This window comes from Lepus europaeus, chromosome 9 (genome assembly GCF_033115175.1).
Source record: "Lepus europaeus isolate LE1 chromosome 9, mLepTim1.pri, whole genome shotgun sequence".
Taxonomy (NCBI): Eukaryota; Metazoa; Chordata; class Mammalia; order Lagomorpha; family Leporidae; genus Lepus; species Lepus europaeus.
This window is the reverse complement of record NC_084835.1, coordinates 79,221,088-79,242,395: the sequence shown is the minus strand read 5'-3', so window position 1 is coordinate 79,242,395 and position 21,308 is coordinate 79,221,088. Positions and strand designations below refer to the sequence as shown.

The window sequence follows — 21,308 nt, the reverse complement described above, 5'->3', positions numbered from 1 at the left end:
GGAAAATGTTTACTCCATCTATTCTAATCAAAGTACACATTTTCCAGATATTCAGGAGCTTTTGTTATTGTCCATATGACACTAATTAGCTGTCATGGTATCTAATAGTTATTTAAACTTTTACTACTTTTGGCTTATATATTTTATTTCATTTTCTCATATGTGGGTTTAATTTTATTCTCACCTCCAAGAGAATATTTCAGATATTTTAATGAGGTTTTATTTAGGGAGATGTTGAATGACATCCACTGAAGACACAGTTTTTTACATTTCTTGTTTATATTGTCTCTTCTGTTGAACATACTCACTAGTTCCATATTAGAATGAATAGTGAAAATAATTTTAGAGAAACTTACATCACATGTTCTCCATCCCCAACACTTGCCATCATGTGTAGAAAGTTCACAGACCATGGATTCAGCCTGGCCCAGTCCCCACCTGTTCTAAACCTTTGAAGAGTGAACCAGCAGATGGAAGCTTTCTATCCCCCTCTCTGTCTCTCACTCTCTCTTTGTAACTCTTTTTTTTTTCAAATAAATAAAATAAATATTAAAAAGTTGAAAAAATGTGAGCACAGTCATAAAGGATGATGTTGTCAATTTATTAGTTTCTAGTAGTCATTTAGAAAGTCACTCAATTATTGTAACTCCTTTTTGCCATTATATTTTATTTTGATAATTTGATATAATTGATGACAACCTCTTTACTAGTCACTTGTATAATTAAAAAATAAAATCACTGATTTAGAGTTTGGGAACCTAGTTTTTGGTAAGAGGCCATTATGTCACTGTGGGAACTCATGGGAGTTACTTTCAGTTCTCTTACCTGTAAAAGGAGTTAATTATGTTAGATGACCTATAATGCTTTTAGCTTAACAATTCTGTGAATCTGTTACATTTTTTGTTTTTCCAAAATAGGTGATCGGTTTAAAATTCTTTCTTGAGAATTTCAGTTTCTTTCAAAGTAACACAAGCACTTTACTGCCTCATTTAATGCCAGGTACTTTAAATATTTCACACCAGTAGGTTCAGAGCAGTTAAAGGTGTGATACTAAGAGGATGCGAGAGAATGAATCAAAAGAAGGACTAGTAAAAAAGGCCACAGAAAAGAGAGACTGGCTTACAAAAGGTCAACTTATATCTATTCAACTATACCTCTAATTGGTCTTGATTTTGCTGCTGATCAAAGTTCAATTTTAAAAAAATTCTGAATTACTAAGGGACATGGTTTACTCTTCCTGTAAGGTTTGTTGTTATTGAAATATTTGGGGATATATATATATATGTATATATATTTCTCTTTTTAAAAGATTCATTTATTTGAAGGTCAGAGAGAGAGAGAGAGAGAGAGAGAGAGAGAGAAAGGCTGAAACGAGGATCCAGGAGATTCATTTGGGTCTCCCTCATGATTGGCAGGGGCTCAAATGCTTGAACCATCTTCCCTGCTTTTGTGGAGCAGCTGGGACACAAACCAGTGACCATATGGGATGCTGGCGTCCCGGGTGGTGACTTTATCCACCATGCCTCAACACTGGCTCCGAATTTTTCTTGATTGCATTTAGCCAACTTCTTTTAGTACTTTACCATCAAACATTTTAAACTGTGAGCAAAACACAAGTATATCTTGATTCTCACAATCAAAATGTTTTATGTTAGAAATCTGAAGTCATGTTCATCAATCCGAGCTAAAGACAAAATACCTCTTGTTAAGTAGTGTATTTTAAATTAGGTATCCACTATTCCAAAAAGTGTAAATATTTTAAAAATAGTTTACAATTGTGGAAATTAAAGATTATTTTTAAAACCTGCAGGTACTACTGTCGGGGTGGTTTGTGCCACGGACAGAGATGAACCTGACACAATGCACACGCGACTGAAATACAGCATTTTGGAGCAAACACCAAGATCTCCTGGGCTTTTTTCTGTGCATCCAAGCACAGGTGTCATCACCACTGTCTCTCATTACTTGGATAGAGAGGTAGATTGCACAGTCCGTGGAATATCAATTTACTAGGGATTGAGCCTGTTACCCTCCATTTACTGTAACTTGCTAGTCTATGAATTAAGAGTTTCCAATTTTATTTTAGGCACAAGAATCCTTGCCATTTTCTCTGTGTTTTATATTATTTTCATTTTCTTATGTAAGAGAGGTCATTAAGAATAAAAATACAGATCAAGCAGTGTTTATAAAAGTGATGAAATGCTATTTATTATGAAAATAGTTGATATTGAAGAATATTTTATTTCTGGTGTGTGGTTGGTTGGTTCCCACTCAGGAAAGTCTTCAACTGTCATGTGAGAAGTAAGTTTTGCTTGTTCCATGATTATAGATTATATCTTGATCCCTATCCTGTTATTATATAGGTATAATCAGGAAATATTTGAGATCAAATTGATGAGTTATTAGAAATCCATAATATGATTTGGATGATTATAGTAGCATAATGTTATGCATTTAGTACTTTGTGTTCAGATGTTTTATGTATAGTTTTATTTCATCATTTTAATTTCCTTGTTTTATCAGAATAGGTGCTATATACAGTTAGTAAAGAAGAAATGTGACTGTCAGAGATTGATTGACTTGCTAAAGTCAAATTATTGCATAAAATCTTTTAATATTTTGTTGTTTTTATTGCTCTGGTTTGTCAGCCTACATCTAACTCAGAGTTCAGCATTATTGAGATGGATGAATCACCTTCGCATGTGTGATGTAGCTTATCAGAACATTTTTTTTTTTAACTTTTATTTAATGAATATAAATTTCCAGTGTACAGCTTATGGATTACAATGGCTTCCCCCCCCCCATAACTTCCCTCCCACCCGCAACCCTCCCCCCTCCCGCTCCCTCTCCCCTTCCATTCACATCAAGATTCATTTTCAATTCTCTTTATATACAGATCAATTTAGTATAAAGATTTCAACAGTTTGCACCCACATAGAAACACAAAGTGAAACATACTGTTTGAGTACTAGTTATAGCATTAAATCAAAATGTACAGCACATTAAGGACAGAGATCCCACATGAGGAGCAAGTGCACAGTGGCTCCTGTTGTTGACCCAACAAATTGACACTCTAGTTTATGGCGCCAGTAACCATCCTAGGCTGTTGTCATGAGTTGCCAAGGCTATGGAAGCCTTCCAAGTTTGCCGACTCTGATCATATTTAGACAAGGTCATAAAAGACAGAGTGAGGATAGTAACCAATGATCCTAAGAGTGGCATTTACCAGGTTTGAACAATTATACAGCATTAAGTGGGGAAGAGGACCATCAGTACACACATGTTGGGAGTAGAGCCATTGGTGGTAGAGTAGAGGTTATGATTACAAAGGAATGAGGCCCAAGTGCACTAGACAGGGCCTAGAACAAAGGACAGAGTCATTATTAGAGGAGCTAAGAAAGGTGCTGTCTAAGCTACAATTAAGTTTTCTGATTGAGAGGCAAATAGAACCTGACAGAAGCGGCTTGATAATAATCTGGTGGGCTTTAGGCCTTGTAAATTCAGAGGCCCAGACCTATCTATCTCTTCACATGGGGTATATCCTAAGGGAGGTGTGAACCTCCTAGGGGAAGGCACTCTGTTGACTTTCATTACTTGGCTGGCCTGGGAGGAGAGCTGGCCAGGTAAAGGCAGGGGGCATCTCTAACAAGAAATTTACAGTTCTGCCTGCGATGTTGCTGACCCTACTTGACCATCCCCTCAGCTGCAGTGGTCACTTTGGAAGTTGGGCTGAGTGAAGGGCTTTTCAGCTTAGAGCCAATAAGATCTGTGGCTCTGACCTGGGCATCCTTTGACTCCAGGGCAGGTCCATTTCCAGTGATCCAACTCTTGGCAGAGCTGCCAGGGCTCTTCACAAGCTGACTTCTGCTGAAGCCCAGGCTTACCACATTGAAAGCCACTGCAGTGGACTGGCCTGTTGGGTCTCCTTGAGGGCAGATCACTGTACAGATCAGCCATTAATAGGCCTTCCACCCATTGCTTCTGATGCCGAGCTTTCCTTTCCTCCTGGTTTGTGTTAAAGCAGACCAGAGGATGCAAGTCAAGGGAGTGCCCGTTTCCCATCTCTAATCTTCGGTGGCCTGAACTACAAGTCTATAGTCACAGGCATGTTCTGTAGTAGTTTTTCTAAGGTAGACAATGCCCATGAGGAAAATTATATTCTCACTTTAAAACTTTCTTTCCCTTTGGTCTGAAAGGGAGGTTTTTTCTACTTACTGTATACTTCGCTGATGGCGAAGTGAATCTAGCTATGAGATTATTATTTGAGTTCTTATTTTGGCTATGCTATTGCAGAAAAATGTTAGCCATCTCTTTTATAAGGTCTAAAGATTAAATTGTGCATCCTACAGATTCCTTCATAATAGAATTAGTTTCCTACCTTGAAGAGAATAGAGAAATGAAAGAACAAGTTGGGCTTAGAATAGAGAAATGAGGGAGCAAGTCCTAGATCGCTTGCTGACAATAGCAATATCACATGAATACTTAGCAAACCGTTTCAACCATTAGATAACAACTTAAGAAAACATTTACCAGAAGGTCCAATGCCTTCTATAAATTTTAAGAATCATGTATTTGAAAACACCTCTTAAATATCTAACATGGTGTAGTTTGTTTAGCCAGTAAACTTAAGCACAACCATCTAAAATGTTTTTAGTTTCTTTCTACCAACAAGTCTAAAACATATGATACACAGATTCAGGTCCCACAAATTAAAATGTATCTTTGATTGATTTTAGCAGTTTAAATTTATGGACAATCTTATCTATAAGCCATTTAAAATAAAACTCTTAATAAAATTTTCCCATGTGGACATACAATATGTACACACATATAATATAGCATAATAGACCAATATAGCAATTTTAATAATAGCTTTTAAAATCTTTAACTCTTTTTGTAGATTGCCAATTGATTTGAATTGCTTTTTCTTTTTAGTAACCTCAGTTAACCATACTTTCTCTCAGTTGGTACTGTTAATACATTATTGGCTTCATCTGTTTATAGAGCCATCCCAAAGTACTGAATACAATAAAAGTAGCTGGAAAAAGTCCATAGGAACCTATAGGAGGACAGCTAAACACAGAACCAACAACGCTTTAGTTTTATGAGCAGCAGATCATATATAACTGTGGATGACAAAAGACTTTAAGTCGCCATGTTTAAAATTATAAACTCATCAACCAACAAGAGGCACTTGCTTACTTCACAGTATTTTTGAAAGCACCTGTAGGATTTTACAAGTATTTAACCCTTTAAGCCTCTGGGGCTTTCTCATTAAGATAACTATCATGTCTAGTAACACAAGATCATTAGACTTTTTAATTCTCAAACATTTGTATTAATAGCACTTTCCATTATAGAAACTTAAAGTCTGGTACCACATCACATCTTGACAGTACTTCTAATATACTCCAAATAGACTGATTAGTTGGTGTCTCTATAAGATGAGAGACATAGGTCCTTCGATTTTTTCAGTTGGGCCCAAACTGGAAAAACCAAAGTCCAGGATTTACTGGAAATTTTAGAGACCAGATTGTTTGAAACTTTGATTTTTTGAATGCCTGTCAAGAATGCCTAGAAGGCTCAAAATCCAAAATATCTGGTTGAAATAAGATTTCTTAAAATCATGACATAACATAGACCAAATTTGATCATTGTTACAAGGTGATTATTCAAATTTTTGAAAAAAGCACATATTTAAATAACCCATAGCTCTTAATAAAAATTCAGCTGTTTTTGAACAATTAGAATTTAACAGACATCAAGAGAACATAATAGATTACTTTAACACATTGCTTTAACAGAGCATCAGAGTTTAATTCTATGTCAAAGAGAAATTGAGCTTCCTGTGATCTTTTGCTGTGAGGTTTCCTTCCTTTACCTTCTTTCATATTGGTGACCATGTTTCTGTGTTTCTGTGTGTAACACATCTTTAAGCATCTTTTGCAGGGCAGGATGAGTGGCAACAAATTCTTTCAGTTTCTGTTTGCTATGAAAAGTTTTAATTTCACCTTCATTCACAAATGAGAGCTTTGCAGGATATAGTATTCTGGGCTGGCAGTTTTTCTCTCTTAGTACCTGGGCTATGTCTTGCCATTCCCTTCTAGCTTGTAGGGTTTCTGATGAGAAGTCTGCTGTGAGTCTAATTGGAGATCCTCTAAGAGTGATCTGACGTTTCTCTCTTGCACCTTTTAGGATCTTTTCTTTATGTTTCACTGTGGTGAGTTTGATTACAACATGTCGTGGTGAGGATCTCTTTTGGTCATGTTTATTAGGGGTTCTATAAGCTTCCTGTACTAAGATGCCTCTGTCCTTCTCCAAACCTGGGAAATTTTCTGCTAGTATCTCACTGAAAATGCCTTCTAATCCTTTCTCCTTCTCCATGCCTTCAGGAACTCCTAGAACCCGAATGTTGGGTTTTTTAATAGTATCCTGTAGATTCCCTACAATATTTTTTAGATTTCTAATTTCTTCTTCTTTTCTTTGGTTTGCCTGTTTCCTTTCCTGTTCTCTGTCTTCTAAGTCTGATATTCTCTCTTCTGCTTCGCCCATTCTGTTTTTAAGGCTCTCTAATGTGTTTGTCATTTGATCTATTGAACTCTTCATTTCATTATGATTTCTAGTCACTATCAGAGTTTCTTGTTCCACTAGTTGTTTCATTTCATTTTGATTCCTCCTTAATATTTCACTTTCAAGAGAGAGATTTTCTATCTTGTCCATGAAGGATTTCTGTAGTTCAAGAATTTGTTTTTGAGAACTTCTTAATGTTCTTATCAATTTTTTGAGATCCGTTTCTTGCATTTCTTCGATCTCATCATCTTCATAATCTTGAATTGGGGTGTCTTTTTCATTTGGGGGCGTCATAGTTTCTTCCTTGTTCTTGTTAGCTTGGTTTTTGCGTTTGTTGTTTGGCATGTTGGAGATATTTGGTTTCTTCACTGTGGTGTTTTTTCTTGTTACACTATGGCTCTATATTAAGTGGACTGTCTGCTTTCAGTGGAGCCTTAGAGGCTTGAGATGAGTGTGGACTGAGAGCTGTGTTTGGTTCCTCAGGGTTGAGGGTGTGTCAAGGATGACACTCCCAGGTTAGGTGTGGTAAATCTCTCTTTCTTTTTTTGATTTAAAAGGGAAGTAATTCCGCACAGCTGAACGTAATTGGAGGTAGTTAGCAGGCAAATGATATACCCACAGGAGCCAGAGATCGGAAGCTCTTTCCCAAGGACCACACAGGGAATCTCTGCTGTCCTCAGTGTGGGCTCCAATTCTCCTGCAGTCTCCCACTGGGTTGCCAAGTTAGATGCTAATCTCCTGTTATTTCACCCCTCCCCACAGAGTCAGGTTTTTCTGCTAGGCTCAGGGCCGGTGCAGACCTGAGGTCACCCTGCTTATGACGTATGTCCAAAATGGCGCCTGCTCTGTCTTGCTCGCCTGTGAGAGGTGAGCGGAGAGAGAGAAACTTGTGTCCGTATCAGTCACTTTTTTTATTTTTTTTTCTCTCTCTTCTAGTTAGCCTGGTGAACTTTTCCCCACGGAGTTTCAAGCCTCGTTCCCTCTAGCCTCCTCTTTCCGCTTGCCTGCTGGTATCTCGGGCTATGGAGGTTCGGCTCACCTCGCGTTCCAGCGCTGGTGCGTTGAGTCTGCCGCTGGTGTCCCGAACTTGGGCTCCCACGCTCTCCACGCAGGTCCACTGTGAATCACTAGTTCCGGAAGAGTTTCCTCTGCTGTTTCATCCGCTACTCTTCCTTGACCCTGCAGTATCTCCACTTATATTGAACTTTCTCTCCCCCCGGACTAAATGTGCTTCCTGCCTATTCCGCCATCTTGCCGCCTCCTTATCAGAACATTTTAATGATCTTTCCTATAGCTAGAATAACACAAATAAAGTGTTAATATTACTAGGAGAGATCTTACAAAGAAAAAAACTTTAGAAATTTTGTGGCATGGTGGAAACCTGTAAAAAGGAATCAAAAATAGAACAGAAGTTTTATTTATTTATTTATTTATTTATTTCTTGGTGGACTGAAACATTTTATGTGACGAACTTAATGATTCTAAAAGGGAAAATGTGAGAGGAATAATAGAAATGCTTTTGCATCTGTGGAGTATGAGAAAATGATATGGCAATCAAGTGAAAATGGAGTCTCTTACCCCAAACCCCTGTTTTTTAGATTGAGACTGATGTAGTTTAGAAAAATTAAATAAGTTAGCCAACTTAGTTAATACAGTTTTGTGGTCAAACCCAGGTTTACTTGGTGGATGAAAAAAATTGTAATGAGGTTTTATGAGGAACTGTTATGGAGTTTGTTGTGGAGAACAACACAGGAAGTAAAAAAATGAGCAAAGGGAATAAAGAAACACAATTTACATGATGGAAAAAATCAGGGTATGGGGCTGTCAAAGCCTTTGGAAGAGTCAACTGCAGGTGAAAATGCTTATTTCTAAAGTGGAAGGGAGACCAAGTAAAACGAATTCTGAGTGATTAGAAAGTTGGGAATAGGAAATGAAGAAAAATGAAAGAATCCACAAATAGTAAGATAAAAGACAACAATGATGATTGCATGATGAAATAATGGTTCCATTTTACTATCACCACACTCTGCAAAACCTCACTTACAGAAGTCAGCAGAGATTACATAATTACGAAATATAACAGTTACCTCATGTCTGTATATATTGTTGGCACTTACTAAAACTCATTCTCTAGATTTCTGATTCTTTTCCTGCTTCTCTGATTCTTCCATTTTTGTGCCCATTGTCCAGATTTCCTATTTCGTTCATGCCTGAAGTGCTGTTGTTCCTTACATCCTCAGCTCTCATCCTGTGACCTATCTTGGTTAATCTGAGCCCTGCAATAATTCAATCATCACCTACACACTCATGACTCCCATTTATGGTGATGATGACTATCATTTATGGTGATGATAGCTCCCTTAAGTATGGAATCATATGGCCAGGTGTTTTCTGAACCTTTCTTAGATTTCTCTTAGTCATATAAAATTCATGTGTAAAGCAAAACATTATTTTCACTGGTCCTTGATAATCCCTGTATTGTTCATGTTCTAAGAGAAATGTCTCTCCTTCTGCATTGCCCATGTAGATTGGTGATATCTCTATCTGCCCATCTACCCAAGTAGGATATCAGCTCTGTACTCAGTCTTCTTTTTGTTCTTAACTTGTGTAAAGAATCTGTTATCAAGGCTTACTTTATTCTAACTCCTAAGTAAGTTTCTTGTAACTTATTCTCATTGCTACTGACTCAGATTTGGATCCACTTGTCATAGATTATCACAAGAACTCTTTAACTGGTTGCTTTGACCTCTAGCTCAGCTCATCCCAAATTATGCTTAATCATCTTTTAAAAGAATACTGTGTAGAACACAGATGTTCTGAGATGGGTGTTTAGCTTAATGATTAAGATGCTTGCATCCCATGTGGGAGAACTTTGGATTTGAAAACTGACTCCAGGTCCTGGTACCAGCTTCCTGATACTGCAGGAAGGCAATGACGGGAGGCAATGATGGCCCAAGTAATTGGGTTCCTGATACCCACATGGGTGACCAGGATTGAATTCTTCGCTTCCTGCTGGTGTTTGGGTAGTGTCTCTCATATACATATTATTGAAATTCAAATGTTCTTATTTTGTGTTCTCCCCATGACTCTCATGAAACTTCTCTATTATCTGCTAATTACGCACTTATGGCTTCTGGTAATTTAAGCTCTACCTAGATTTTCAGCTTCAAATTTGTCTAAGAATTTATTAGAATGTATATGAATGAGGAAATCAATAAAAGTACAGGTGAACACAAATGGAAGAATGTGCAACTGAGGTTTCATTTATGAATCTAAACAAAAGTGTTTAAGGCATCAAATATTTGCATTGTTTTCAGGTTGTAGACAAGTACATACTGATAATGAAAGTACAAGACATGGATGGTCAGTTTTTTGGATTGATTGGCACATCAACATGTATCATTACAGTAGAAGATTCAAATGACAATGCACCCACTTTCAGACAAAATGCTGTAAGCATATACTATTGAAATTTGTCACTGCTTTGTTTTTTATCAGTTGCTATTGAATATGAATAAAATATTTATCATACTTCGAAGTATATATGTTTACTTTGTGAATATAATTAAAATATAAATAAATGATGAATACATTTATTTTGTTTATTTATGTTAGTATTTATATTATCTCCCTTTTGTAAAAGGCCAGTAACATTAGAGTCTTCATTTGTAATGAAATTCTTTCATTTAAAAGATTACACTTAAAGAAACAATAGTATTTGTGATTCATTATTTTAAAATGATCTACATAAAAACTCAGTAAGCATTTTTGGAATGGATGAAACATTTAACTGTCTTTATTAAAAATTCTCTTTATGTCATAAGTTTTTAATGAGTTCCTTCTCTTTCCAGTATGAAACATCAGTCGAGGAAAACACATATAATGTGGAAATCTTACGAATACCTGTAGAAGATAAGGATTTAATTAATAGTTCCAATTGGAGGGCCAATTTTACCATTTTAAAAGGAAATGAAAATGGATGCTTCAAAATCAGCACAGACAAAACCACTAATGAAGGTGTTCTGTATGTTGTAAAGGTAAAGTAATGATGGACGATTGACAACTTGGCAATTAAAAGGTTTTAATCAACTAAATAGTTATAGATTATAAACTCTAGAAGTTGGAAAGGAATTTGTAATCTTTTTGGCTTGACTATTCTCAACTAATATCTGCCTTTCTTCTATAGCAAATGTGCTCAAATACTCTCAGTTATAAGAATCTTCTTCATTGGCAGATTTTGTATTTGGAGAACTTTGATTTTCAGAATCTTAATCTTGGAATCTGATTCTCAGTGTTTATTTTACTGTAGCCAAATTACTCTCCCTGTAACCCATGTCTTTGTTCCTGGCTATAACTCTAATGCTATTCAAAACAGATATAATTAATTTGAAAATGCTACTTTGTCTCTTTGAGACTTACCTTCTCTAGAAAATATTTCTGATTCTTTTTAGGACTTCATATTTTTCCCTTTCTATTGTATATGTGTGGTTGTACCTGATCCTTTAGAAGGTGATATTGAGGATGAAACAGTTTTGTATCAGACTGCACTGGATGAACTTATTTTTTGTTGTATATATCATGTATTTGGTTGATTGTTTCATTATAGGACTCTGATTATGAGGGTAGGATGGGCTCTGGGAATGACCCTTGGCTCTATATTTCTAGATTAAAACAAAAAAAGAACGTTTTATTTGGACAGACAGGAGTTCAGACCTCTCTATTTGAATTTTATATAATGCAATCCACTCAAATTGAATACCAACACTATCTACTTTAAAAAAAAGCTTTATAACTGACAGTAAGAGGAGAGGAAGTAAGAAAGTGGCCTTGAGGGTTTTCCATCTTAATAGTTCAGTATTCATTTGGACTTTGGAGAAAACAGATCCTAAGACAAAGTTCTCAAGGTAGGGAGATATTTAGGAAGTGGATCCCAGGAAGCCAGAGTGCAAATGAGGAAGTAAGAGGGAAAGATGAAAAATCAATTAAGTCTGAATTATTGGGTGTTCATCCAAAACAAGCCATGTTATAGAACATACTTCAGAACTATCTACTCAAAGATGGGTACCTGAGGCATTTACTCCCCTCTGCAAAATCCATGTCTTGTTGTTTAGAGATTAACCCCTAGGGAAACTCAATTCTGTGTGCCTGGCCTGAGCTTTGTCTGCCATTGGCTAAGGATGCTTTTAGGATTTGGAGGAAATCTAGAGTCAGGAGTTGTGAATTTGTTAGCACAAATGGGATTTGTCCACCAAAGCTGCAGCTGAAGTTCAGAGTGGGCTGAGAGTCTGTGATACATATATTTTTATTTTTTTTTTGAAAAAGTTACTATACACCTACTGTAGTTTCCAAGGCTGGAAACCTACATGGTATAGGCATTTGTCTCAACAGTGATGTGACTGCAACAGGTGTTCTGTAAAGGTTTTATTTAGATATCCTTCTGCCCTCCTCTTCCCGTGGCTTTGTTCTAGAAATAAGTCAAAAGAGTAGTTTGAGATCCAGAATCGATAGGTCAGGCCAACTACAGCCACTTCAGTCAGAGATTCCAGCTGCAACCTTTCAGAGGGCTACCTTTCTTCTGACTGGGAAGGCTACCCTCAGATCTCTGTCATTCAAGGATATTACTCATGACTCATGGAAGAAACTTGTCTCATCAGAATTCTTATTCTTTCAAAACCTCAGTGGTTTTGTCTTTCTTAAGGAGGCAACATTTAAATAACACCAGGAATTAAATTTTTGTTATGAGTTTTATTTTGACTAATAAAAATTATTTATAGTAAATTTTCTCAAAAGAATATATATCTCTGAAAACCTAGTCAGTGAGTATATATAAATCTATTCCATGTATCTTTTTCCCATGGAATACTGACCATAGAAACACTAAAAATAATTTTTCCAAGTGCCTTTGGGAACTGTGGTCCATATGCTGTAATAGTTCTCATTTTGAAAGACTGATAGACAGTGGTTTTGTTTCTGGTGAAGTGGCTTTTGGGTTATGACCTAGACTTTTTCAAGATGGATGGCAGAAATGTGTTATAATTTCCTGTTTTGTCTCCAAGTCAGTTTAACTTCATTCCACATGTGAAGAATATAACAATTTCTACCCCAATAAAATGTGTATGTATTTATTTCCATTAATTGAAAATAATATGAATAGTTACATGTATATTTACTAAATATGCCCTACTGCAAATATCTAGAGAATTTTTAATTATTTTATTGTTTATCTTTTTCAAAAGTTTATTTTATTTATTTGAAAGACAAAGAGACAGAGAGGTCTTCTAGCTGCCAGTTCATTGTCCAAACACCGGCACCATTCAGGATTGGGTCAGGCTGAAACCAGGATCCTGGACTAGTCTGAGTCTCTGATATGGGTTGGAGTGACCCAACCACTCCAACTTTCTCCTGCTGCCTCCCATGATGTGCCTTAGCCAAAGTAAGGAATGGAAAGTAGAGCTGACTTGAACCCAAGCATTCTAATATGAGACATAAACGTTCCAAGGGACAGCTTAATCGCTGTGCCAAATGCCTATCCCATATTTTTTAACTTTTAAAATTATTTTTTTGCTCATTTTAGAGGCAGAGAAGAAGAAAGAGTGATCTCTCATCTGCTTGTTCATTCCTCAAATGCTCACAATAGCTGGGCCTGGGCCAGATCCCGATCTAGGGTTCCTGTGCGAGCAGCAGGAATCCATTGGCAGAAGCTGGAGTCAAGAGATAAATATGGGAATTCAACGTAGGCACTGCAATGTGGAATGCAGGTGTCTTAAATGAATACCTGCTCAATTTTTAACATTCAGAAAATTTTAGAACGATTTACCATGAATTGAGTGTACTTTATGTCACAGGAAATGATACTAGGACAATTTTATATAAGTTATATTTAATTGTCACATCCGCTTTATGATAAGATATTAATATCCCCAGTTTACGATTAATAAAAGAAAAACAACTTGAGACTGATGGAGGTACATAAATTCACGAAAGTCCAGCATATGAGTATAGTAATTATTCACTCTGGAATTCAAGCTTGGTTGTATAGCTACGGAGTCAGTGATCTTTATGTTCCTCCATGCTACACCCCATTAAGACCATATGGCAGTTTGTACTCATTATGTTATGGTGGCCATTTGCAGCATCCTATCATACAATCCAATTATATTCTCATGTTGATACCTTGATCTTAAACGAACCTTATCAAAAACGGAGAACATTTATTACTTAGGAAATGCTGGACATTATGCCAAGTGTTTAACCTGTAGTATATCACTTGTTTTAAATGTCAATAGATAAAAAAGTTAATAGATTATTTACTATATTATAATATACTTTAAAATTTATCAATCTATAAAATTAAGTTTTGAAAAATCAATCCAGTTAAAAATTTAAGAGGAAAAGTGTACAGTAAAATATCTCACTTTCACTCTGTTCCCCTATAAGTTTTTCCTGAAGGAATCCATAGTATTATTAATTTCTATTTGCTTTTGAAAATATATTTTATGTATATACAAATATGTTTGTTAGTTTTACCATGTTTCTTTTTTAAAACAAATGCATTTTTCTTCACTAAAGATATCTCTGAGATCATTACACTTTCATGGTACAGATATATAATACAAACCAATCACTGCCATATCTAAGGGAATTTAGACCATAGCAATTAATATTCCATGGTCCCTGACCTGCTCTATTTTTATTCAACAACTTATCTATGATGCCATTAAACATTGGGTGTAAATAGCTTTTTGTATTTTTACTGTTTGAATATGGTAGATATTACAGTATAATATCCATGGTATGGCTATAACATAACCAATTCCATATAAAAGTAATTTTAGGTTATATCAATGGAAATTATAATCTTTTATTTTATTTCAAAATATGTTACAATGAATAACTGTGTATATACATTATTTCACAATGTGTAATTTACATGTAATATAAATGCCTAGAAATGAAATTGTTTAAAGACATGGCTGTTTTAAGTAGAAGATTTATTTTTTTAATATTCTTTACTGTTGAATTTTGTTTATAATTTGTATGTAAGATTTATATCCAGAAGCTGAGAGAGATTTGTCTGCATTTTTCTTCTTTTGCACAATTGCTTTTAAGTTTTATTGTCAATTTTATAGTTGCTTCTTAAAAATACTTTGCTACTTTCCTTCTTTTTTCCATGCTCCCAAACAGTGTAATAAAACCCCAACGACATTGAATTAGGAGATTTATTTAACCCTCACAACAACCCCTGCTGTTTTGATTTCCAGATGTGAAGGCTGAGTGAAAGGAGAAGGAACGTGCTGCAGCCCATTTAGCTAGGATAGCTGACTTATGCCCCTGCACTGAGTTCAATGTCTTCACCAGTCCGGACAGATAATTCCATTCATGCAGCCAGGATGCAAACCCAGATGTGCCTGAGACAAAGCCTTACTCATAATCCTTGAGCTGCTCTCTTGCTAGCTTGATATTCTTGGTCATGTTCCTTTATATCTCTTCTATACTTAGGATAGTTGACTTGATAAAATAGTGACTTGATTTGTTCAAGGAGGTCTGCTCTTTTTGGAACTTCAACTCGTTTCTACTTTTCCGAATTGTCTTTTAAAATTCTCTCCTATTGTCATCATCAGCTCCTTGATTAATCTTCTCTTCTCTTTGAATTGTTCCTACTACCCTCTATCATTTTGATCAATAAAATTTACATTTACTCTGTTATAGCTTCCTTTATTACATTTTCTTATCTTTTCTTTGTGTTTGCAGCCAACCAGCTCCTTTCGTCCATTTCTTTATGCAGTATCTAATACTTCATTCTGTACTGATCTCTACTTGCTGTGGAATGCTAGAAGTTACTACTTCTGTCTGACTACATTCTGGCCTCCCCATATTTTATTCAAATGTCTAGAAACCTGAAGGAAATATAGAGTTCCTTTGATAGCTACAGTTGTCTATGAAGATATCTTACCCTTTTCCTTAGAAAAGAATTGTGATTGTGTAGTCAAGTTATATCTTTACGTGCTTTTTAACTGAGTCATTTTCTATTTTAAAGCCGGACACTGTATTATTATGGTCTTTGAAATCTATCCTTTTGTCATGTAGGCTATGTGCCCAGTTATGACTAACCTTCTCCTTACTGGTTAAAAGAAAAAATGACATCATTGCACTAATTATTTTAAAGTATTCCTCTTGTTCTAATGCCCTGGTCAGAATTTTACTCAGGATGGGGGGTCTACTTCTCTTCTCCCTGTATTCTCTAAAGGATTAAATAATTAGTAGGTTAAACCAAGTACTGCACAGGTATATTTCTTCTAGCTGAATAAACCTTGCAAACATTGTCTTATTAGTTGACATTTCTTGTTAATACATTATGTTGGCTGTTGATAAAAAAAAATACAACACTTATTCCCTTCTCTGCCTGTGTGACAACTAGAGAGAATACTAAGAACTGTAGTGTAAAGCACTTATTTTATACTACTATTTAAAAATGATTTATCAGGCCGGCGCCGTGGCTCAACAGGCTAATCCTCCGCCTTGCGGCGCCGGCACACCAGGTTCTAGTCCCGGTCGGGGTACCAAACCTGTCCCGGTTGCCCCTCTTCCAGGCCAGCTCTCTGCTGTGGCCAGGGAGTGCAGTGGAGGATGGCCCAAGTGCTTGGGTCCTGCACCCCATGGGAGACCAGGAGAAGCACCTGGTTCCTGCCATCGGATCAGCGCGGTGCGCCGGCCGCAGTGCGCTACCGCGGCGGCCATTGGAGGGTGAACCAATGGCAAAAGGAATACCTTTCTCTCTGTCTCTCTCTCACTGTCCACTCTGCCTGTCAAACATAAAAAAAAATTAAAAAAAAATAAAAATGATTTATCTACTTATTTCTTTTTTTTAAAGATTTATTTATTTTACTTGAAAGTCTGAGTTACACAGAGAGAGAAGGAGAGGGAGGGGGGGAGAGAGAGAGAGAGAGAGAGAGAGAGAGGTCTTCCATCCTCTGATTCACTCCTCAAATGGCCACAATGGCTGGAGCTGTGCCAATCCAAAGCCAGGGGTCAGGAGCTTCTTCCAGAGCTCTAGCGCAGATGCAGGGACCCAAGCACATGGGCCATCTTCTACTGCTTTCCCAGGCCATAGCAGAGAGCTGGATTGGAAATAGAGCAGCTGGGTCTCAAACTGGTGCCCATATGGGATGCTGGCACTGCAGGCGGTGGCTTTGCCCACCATTCCAAAGCGCTGGCCCCTTATTTACTTATTTCTGAAAGTCGGACTTACAGAGAAAGGAGGAAGAGTAGAAGGAGGTTCTCCCCCAAAGTGGCTGTAGTGGCCAGTGCTGGACCAGGACAAAGCCAGGAGCTTCATCCAGGTCCCCTATTGAGTAACAGGGGCCCAATCACTTGGGACATCTTCTGTTGCTTTTCCCAGATCATAAGCAGGTAGCTGGATCAGAAATGGAGCAGGGGCCAGCACTGTGGCGCAGCAGGTTAAAGCCCTGGCCTGAAGTGTCGGCATCCCATATGGGCTGCTCCTCTTCCAATCTAGCTCTCTGCTGTGACCTGGGAAAGCAGTCTAAGATGGCCCAAGACCTTGGGCCCTTGCACCCATGTGGGAGACCCAGAAAAAGCTCTTGGCTCGCTCCTGTTTTTGATGGGTGCAGTTCCAGCCCTTGTGGCCATCTGGGGAGTGAACCAGCAAGTGAAAGACCTCTCTCTCTCTATTTACCTCTCTCTGTAACTCTGACTTTCAAAATACATAAATAAATCTTTTTTTTAAAAAAAGAAGTGGAGCAGCCAGCAGTTGAACTGGTACCCATATGGGATGCCAGTGCTGCAGGGGTAGCTTTACCTTCTATGCTCAATGCCAGCCCCATGCTTACAGTTTTGAACATTATTCGTACAACAGTTGTGCAGAAGAAGAAACTTGCTGTTAGAGATTAAGAGACTTTCCCAAATCATACAACAAGGATGTAACAGAAACAGGATTTGAACCTATGTCTCCGACTCCAAGCATACACTCTTAAGCACTATACTAAATTGCTTCTCATGGCGGTATAATTTTGGAAAGTTGTCTTCTGTATAATTTCTCTGCCTCCCTAATAACTATGAAAATGCAATAGTGAAAGTTAAATCACTTGTTAAACTGTAGGATATTAGTGTTTTGTATTAAATAGTCTTGCCATATTTTTGGGACTAGTGTTATAATTTTTCACAATAGGTGACTTTCCTGTAGCCATGTAGAGCATGAGCTAACACAGCTGATACGGTCATGGATGATTTTTCCAATTCAGTGTTTTCCCTTTCATCAGCAGCGTGGTGTGTCTGGGTTCGTGTGACTCTGCTGTTGTTCTTGATCATGCTCAGCATGGAGAGACCTCAGTTTTGTCTCCATGACAACATATTTTCTAGGCTGTTGTAAATACCTCAGTGCAGATATAAAATATCTTTGAAATAATTTTTAGTGATGAAACTAAAAAAGAATTCACATTCTTTTATTTATTATTGGGATTTGGTCCTACCAGATTTCTAGTATTGCAGTTTTAAGTCACTAAAGCAATATCCAGTTTAAGCTTAGAAAAACTGCACTGTTACTATAAATGCAGCATCTGTACTCCAAGTTTCCTCCATTTCTTTCATGCAGTTGCCCTTTTTCTGCAAATAGTACCTACACGTGTAATTTGTGAATTTGTGAGACAGTGTTCATTCCATCAGATGAACAGATATTAGTGCTCTGTCCCTCTTGACTTTCCAGTTTCTGGAATATTCATTAAAAATTTAAAAAATTATGTACATTTTGTAGCCTGTAAGATTCAGAAATTTTCTCAACTTTTTAGTGGACTCATGATAATCAGTATGTCAGTCTATTAATATCAAAAATTTTCTCTATGCTCAGTTTTAAATATCAATCTTAATGCATAGGTGTGAAAAAAAGTTTAAAATAGTTTTCTTTATCGTCTGTAATTTTATTCAATGCCTACCTACGTGTTGACTGTGTAAAAACAAAGAGAATCAAATAGAAAGTGTTTCTGAAGTACAGTGCAAATTAATGTTTTTGTATTTTGCTGGTTTTGCTAAAATTTAATTATTATAAAAATATTGGGGAGCCGGTGCTGTGGCACAGTGGGTTAATGCCCTGCCCTTAAGCGTTGGCATCCCATATGGGTGCCGGGTTGAGTCCTAGCTGCTCCACTTCCCATCCAGCTCTCTGCTATGGCCTGGGAAAGCAGTAGAAGATGGCCCAAGTCCTTGGGCCCCTGCATCCATGTGGGAGACCCATAAGAAGCTCCTGGCTCCTAGCTTCGGATCAGCACAGCTCTGGCCATTGTGGCCATTTGGGGAGTGACAGTGGATGGAAGACCTCTCTCTGTGTGTGTGTGTCTCTCTCTCTCTCTCTGACTCTTCTCTCTCTGTGTAACTCTGATTTTCAAATAAATAAATAAATCTTTTAAAAAATATTGATTTAAGGGCTGGTGCTGTGGCTTAGTAGGCTAAGTCTCCGCCTGCTATGCCAGCATCCCATATGGGTGCTAGTTCCTGTCCTAATTCAGCTCTCTGCTTATGGCCTGGGAAAGCAGTGGAAGATGGCCCAAATGCTTGGGCTCCTGCATGCTTGGAGGACCCAGAAGAAATTCCTGGCTCCTGTCTTCAGATGGGCCCAGCTCTGGCCTCTGCTGCCATTTGGGGAGTGAACCAGTGGCTAGAAAACCTTTTTCTCTGTCTCTCCCTCTGTCTATAATTCTACCTCTCAAATAAATAAATAAATAAATAGACTCTTTAAAAAATATTGATTTAATAGTTTTCAGAGGTCGGTGACCCAATTAAGCAGCATAGTATAGTGGAAGGGTTATAGATTGATGGTTAAAGAAATAGACTGATACCAGATAATGTGGTCAAACTCCAGCCCAGAAGAGTCTTTTGCCTTAGGAAATTCCACCTCTCTCTCTCTTTTCTAGTTTCCTACTTTGTAAAATGGTGATGATGATAACACCCACTTTATAAAGGTGTGAGGATTCAGTAAGTTAATCCTCACTGTTTAGAGCAGCGCTATAATGTATATTTAATGAAGATTACCCCTAAGTACATCACATTTCTCTTACTCTTATGTGTTTCCATTGTCCGAGTTTCACTGGATAAATTATAGACCATCTCAAAGTATAATTCTCATAATGTCACAAGTAGAATTTTCATACAAATTTGTATTGAGTATGTGTAAAAGTTTAACTTAAGTCATTCAGAAAGGAGCTACCAAAAAGCAAAACAGATTCCTAAGAGATAATCAGATTCTGGGTGGACTTTGATAAAAGGAAAACCTGAAATGAATGACCCAATTGGATGCCTTGTAGGGCAATTAAAACAAATTCTCTTCTGTATTAGACAGAAAATAAAATCGTTACTCATTTTCAGTTTTGTTTAAGACAATATCTAACTTTTCATGGCTTGTGGAAGCTCTGGGACCTTGTCAATAGTAGTTAGTGAGTCAGCCAAAGTTGCCTTCCCTTAGAGACTAAGATGACCTTTAGACCTGCTGATTAGGCACTGTCATCTCTTTGCATTACTTGGCGGTTCAGGATAACTTTCCTTAATAAGATGACAGTAATGATGTTCCAGGAATTTCTTTTTCATTACTCTGTAAAAACAGCTGCGTGGACTTTTGGACCATTTTTGCTAAAGGAATAGCACAGAATCACCTCTTAAGCAAGGGGTAAAAGTTAATATTGACAAAATGTGAACATAGAATGTTTGCAGCACTGTTCATATTGACAAAATTTCACTTGCTCTATGAAATAGCAAATGTAGTTTACACTGATGCCAGTATGCATTTTCTTCATTTTAAAGCCATTGAATTATGAAGAAAACCATCAAGTGGTCCTTGAACTTGGAGTAAGCAACGAAGATCCATTTGCCAGAGATTTTGCATCCAGAGTGCCAACCATGAATAGAGCATTGGTTACAATTCATGTGAGAGATCAGGATGAAGGACCTGAATGCAATCCTCCGGCGCAGTATGTTCGGATTAAAGAAAACTCAGCAGTGGGCTCAAAGATCAATGGCTATCAGGCATATGACCCTGAAACTAGAAATAGCAATGGCTTAAGGTACAAAGAAATCTGTAACCACATATTAATAATACATTTGGAATAGTTTAAATGGTTACTTATTTAAAAGACTTCCATTACTAAATGTGCTTCTCTTGTTTTATTATAAGGTACAAAAAATTGAATGATCCAAAAGGGTGGATCACCATTGATGAAATTTCAGGGTCAATCATAACTTCCAAATCCCTGGATAGAGAGGCCATGGACTTCAGAAACGACTTATATAACATAACAGTCCTGGCAATAGACCAAGGTAAAAAGAAAGGGGCGGTGGTATTTAATTTGTAAATGAATTAGAAAATCAACTGCAGACATTTTTGTGCAGAATTATTTTGTGATAATTATATGGGATACTTAAAAAAAACTACTCCTATTTCTTTTAATCATCTAATGAGGTAAAAATGCTTGGTGACAAGATGACATGTCTTATTTCTCTTTATAGCCCCAGTATAGGAGACTCTTAAATGCTTAAATAGCTATTTTTTTAAATGTCATGCATAAAAAACTCAAATCTAGGAGCAGATGAAAGGATATCATCAGATTGTTCCAGAGTTTTGTTTCACTTGATCAAGCTTTTATATGGTTCAGCTGATTATTAACTCAAAATGGTCTTTCCTTGAATTCTGTTTCTTAAAGTCACCCACAGATTCTCAGCCCTGGCTTCATGTTAAA

At 37.1% G+C, this 21,308-nt stretch overlaps 1 protein-coding gene across 2 annotated transcripts in view; it reads left to right on the top strand.

The window, feature by feature from the left end:
• DSC3 (desmocollin 3) overlaps positions 1 to 21,308 on the top strand; it is a 58,436-nt gene that overhangs the window by 19,432 nt on the left and 17,696 nt on the right. For both annotated transcript variants that reach the window (XM_062200250.1, XM_062200251.1), the window contains exons 7-11: positions 1,811 to 1,977; positions 9,888 to 10,022; positions 10,422 to 10,607; positions 20,377 to 20,636; positions 20,747 to 20,889. In XM_062200250.1, coding sequence (XP_062056234.1) covers positions 1,811 to 1,977; positions 9,888 to 10,022; positions 10,422 to 10,607; positions 20,377 to 20,636; positions 20,747 to 20,889 — 891 coding nt within the window. The remainder of the gene's footprint in view (positions 1 to 1,810; positions 1,978 to 9,887; positions 10,023 to 10,421; positions 10,608 to 20,376; positions 20,637 to 20,746; positions 20,890 to 21,308) is intronic.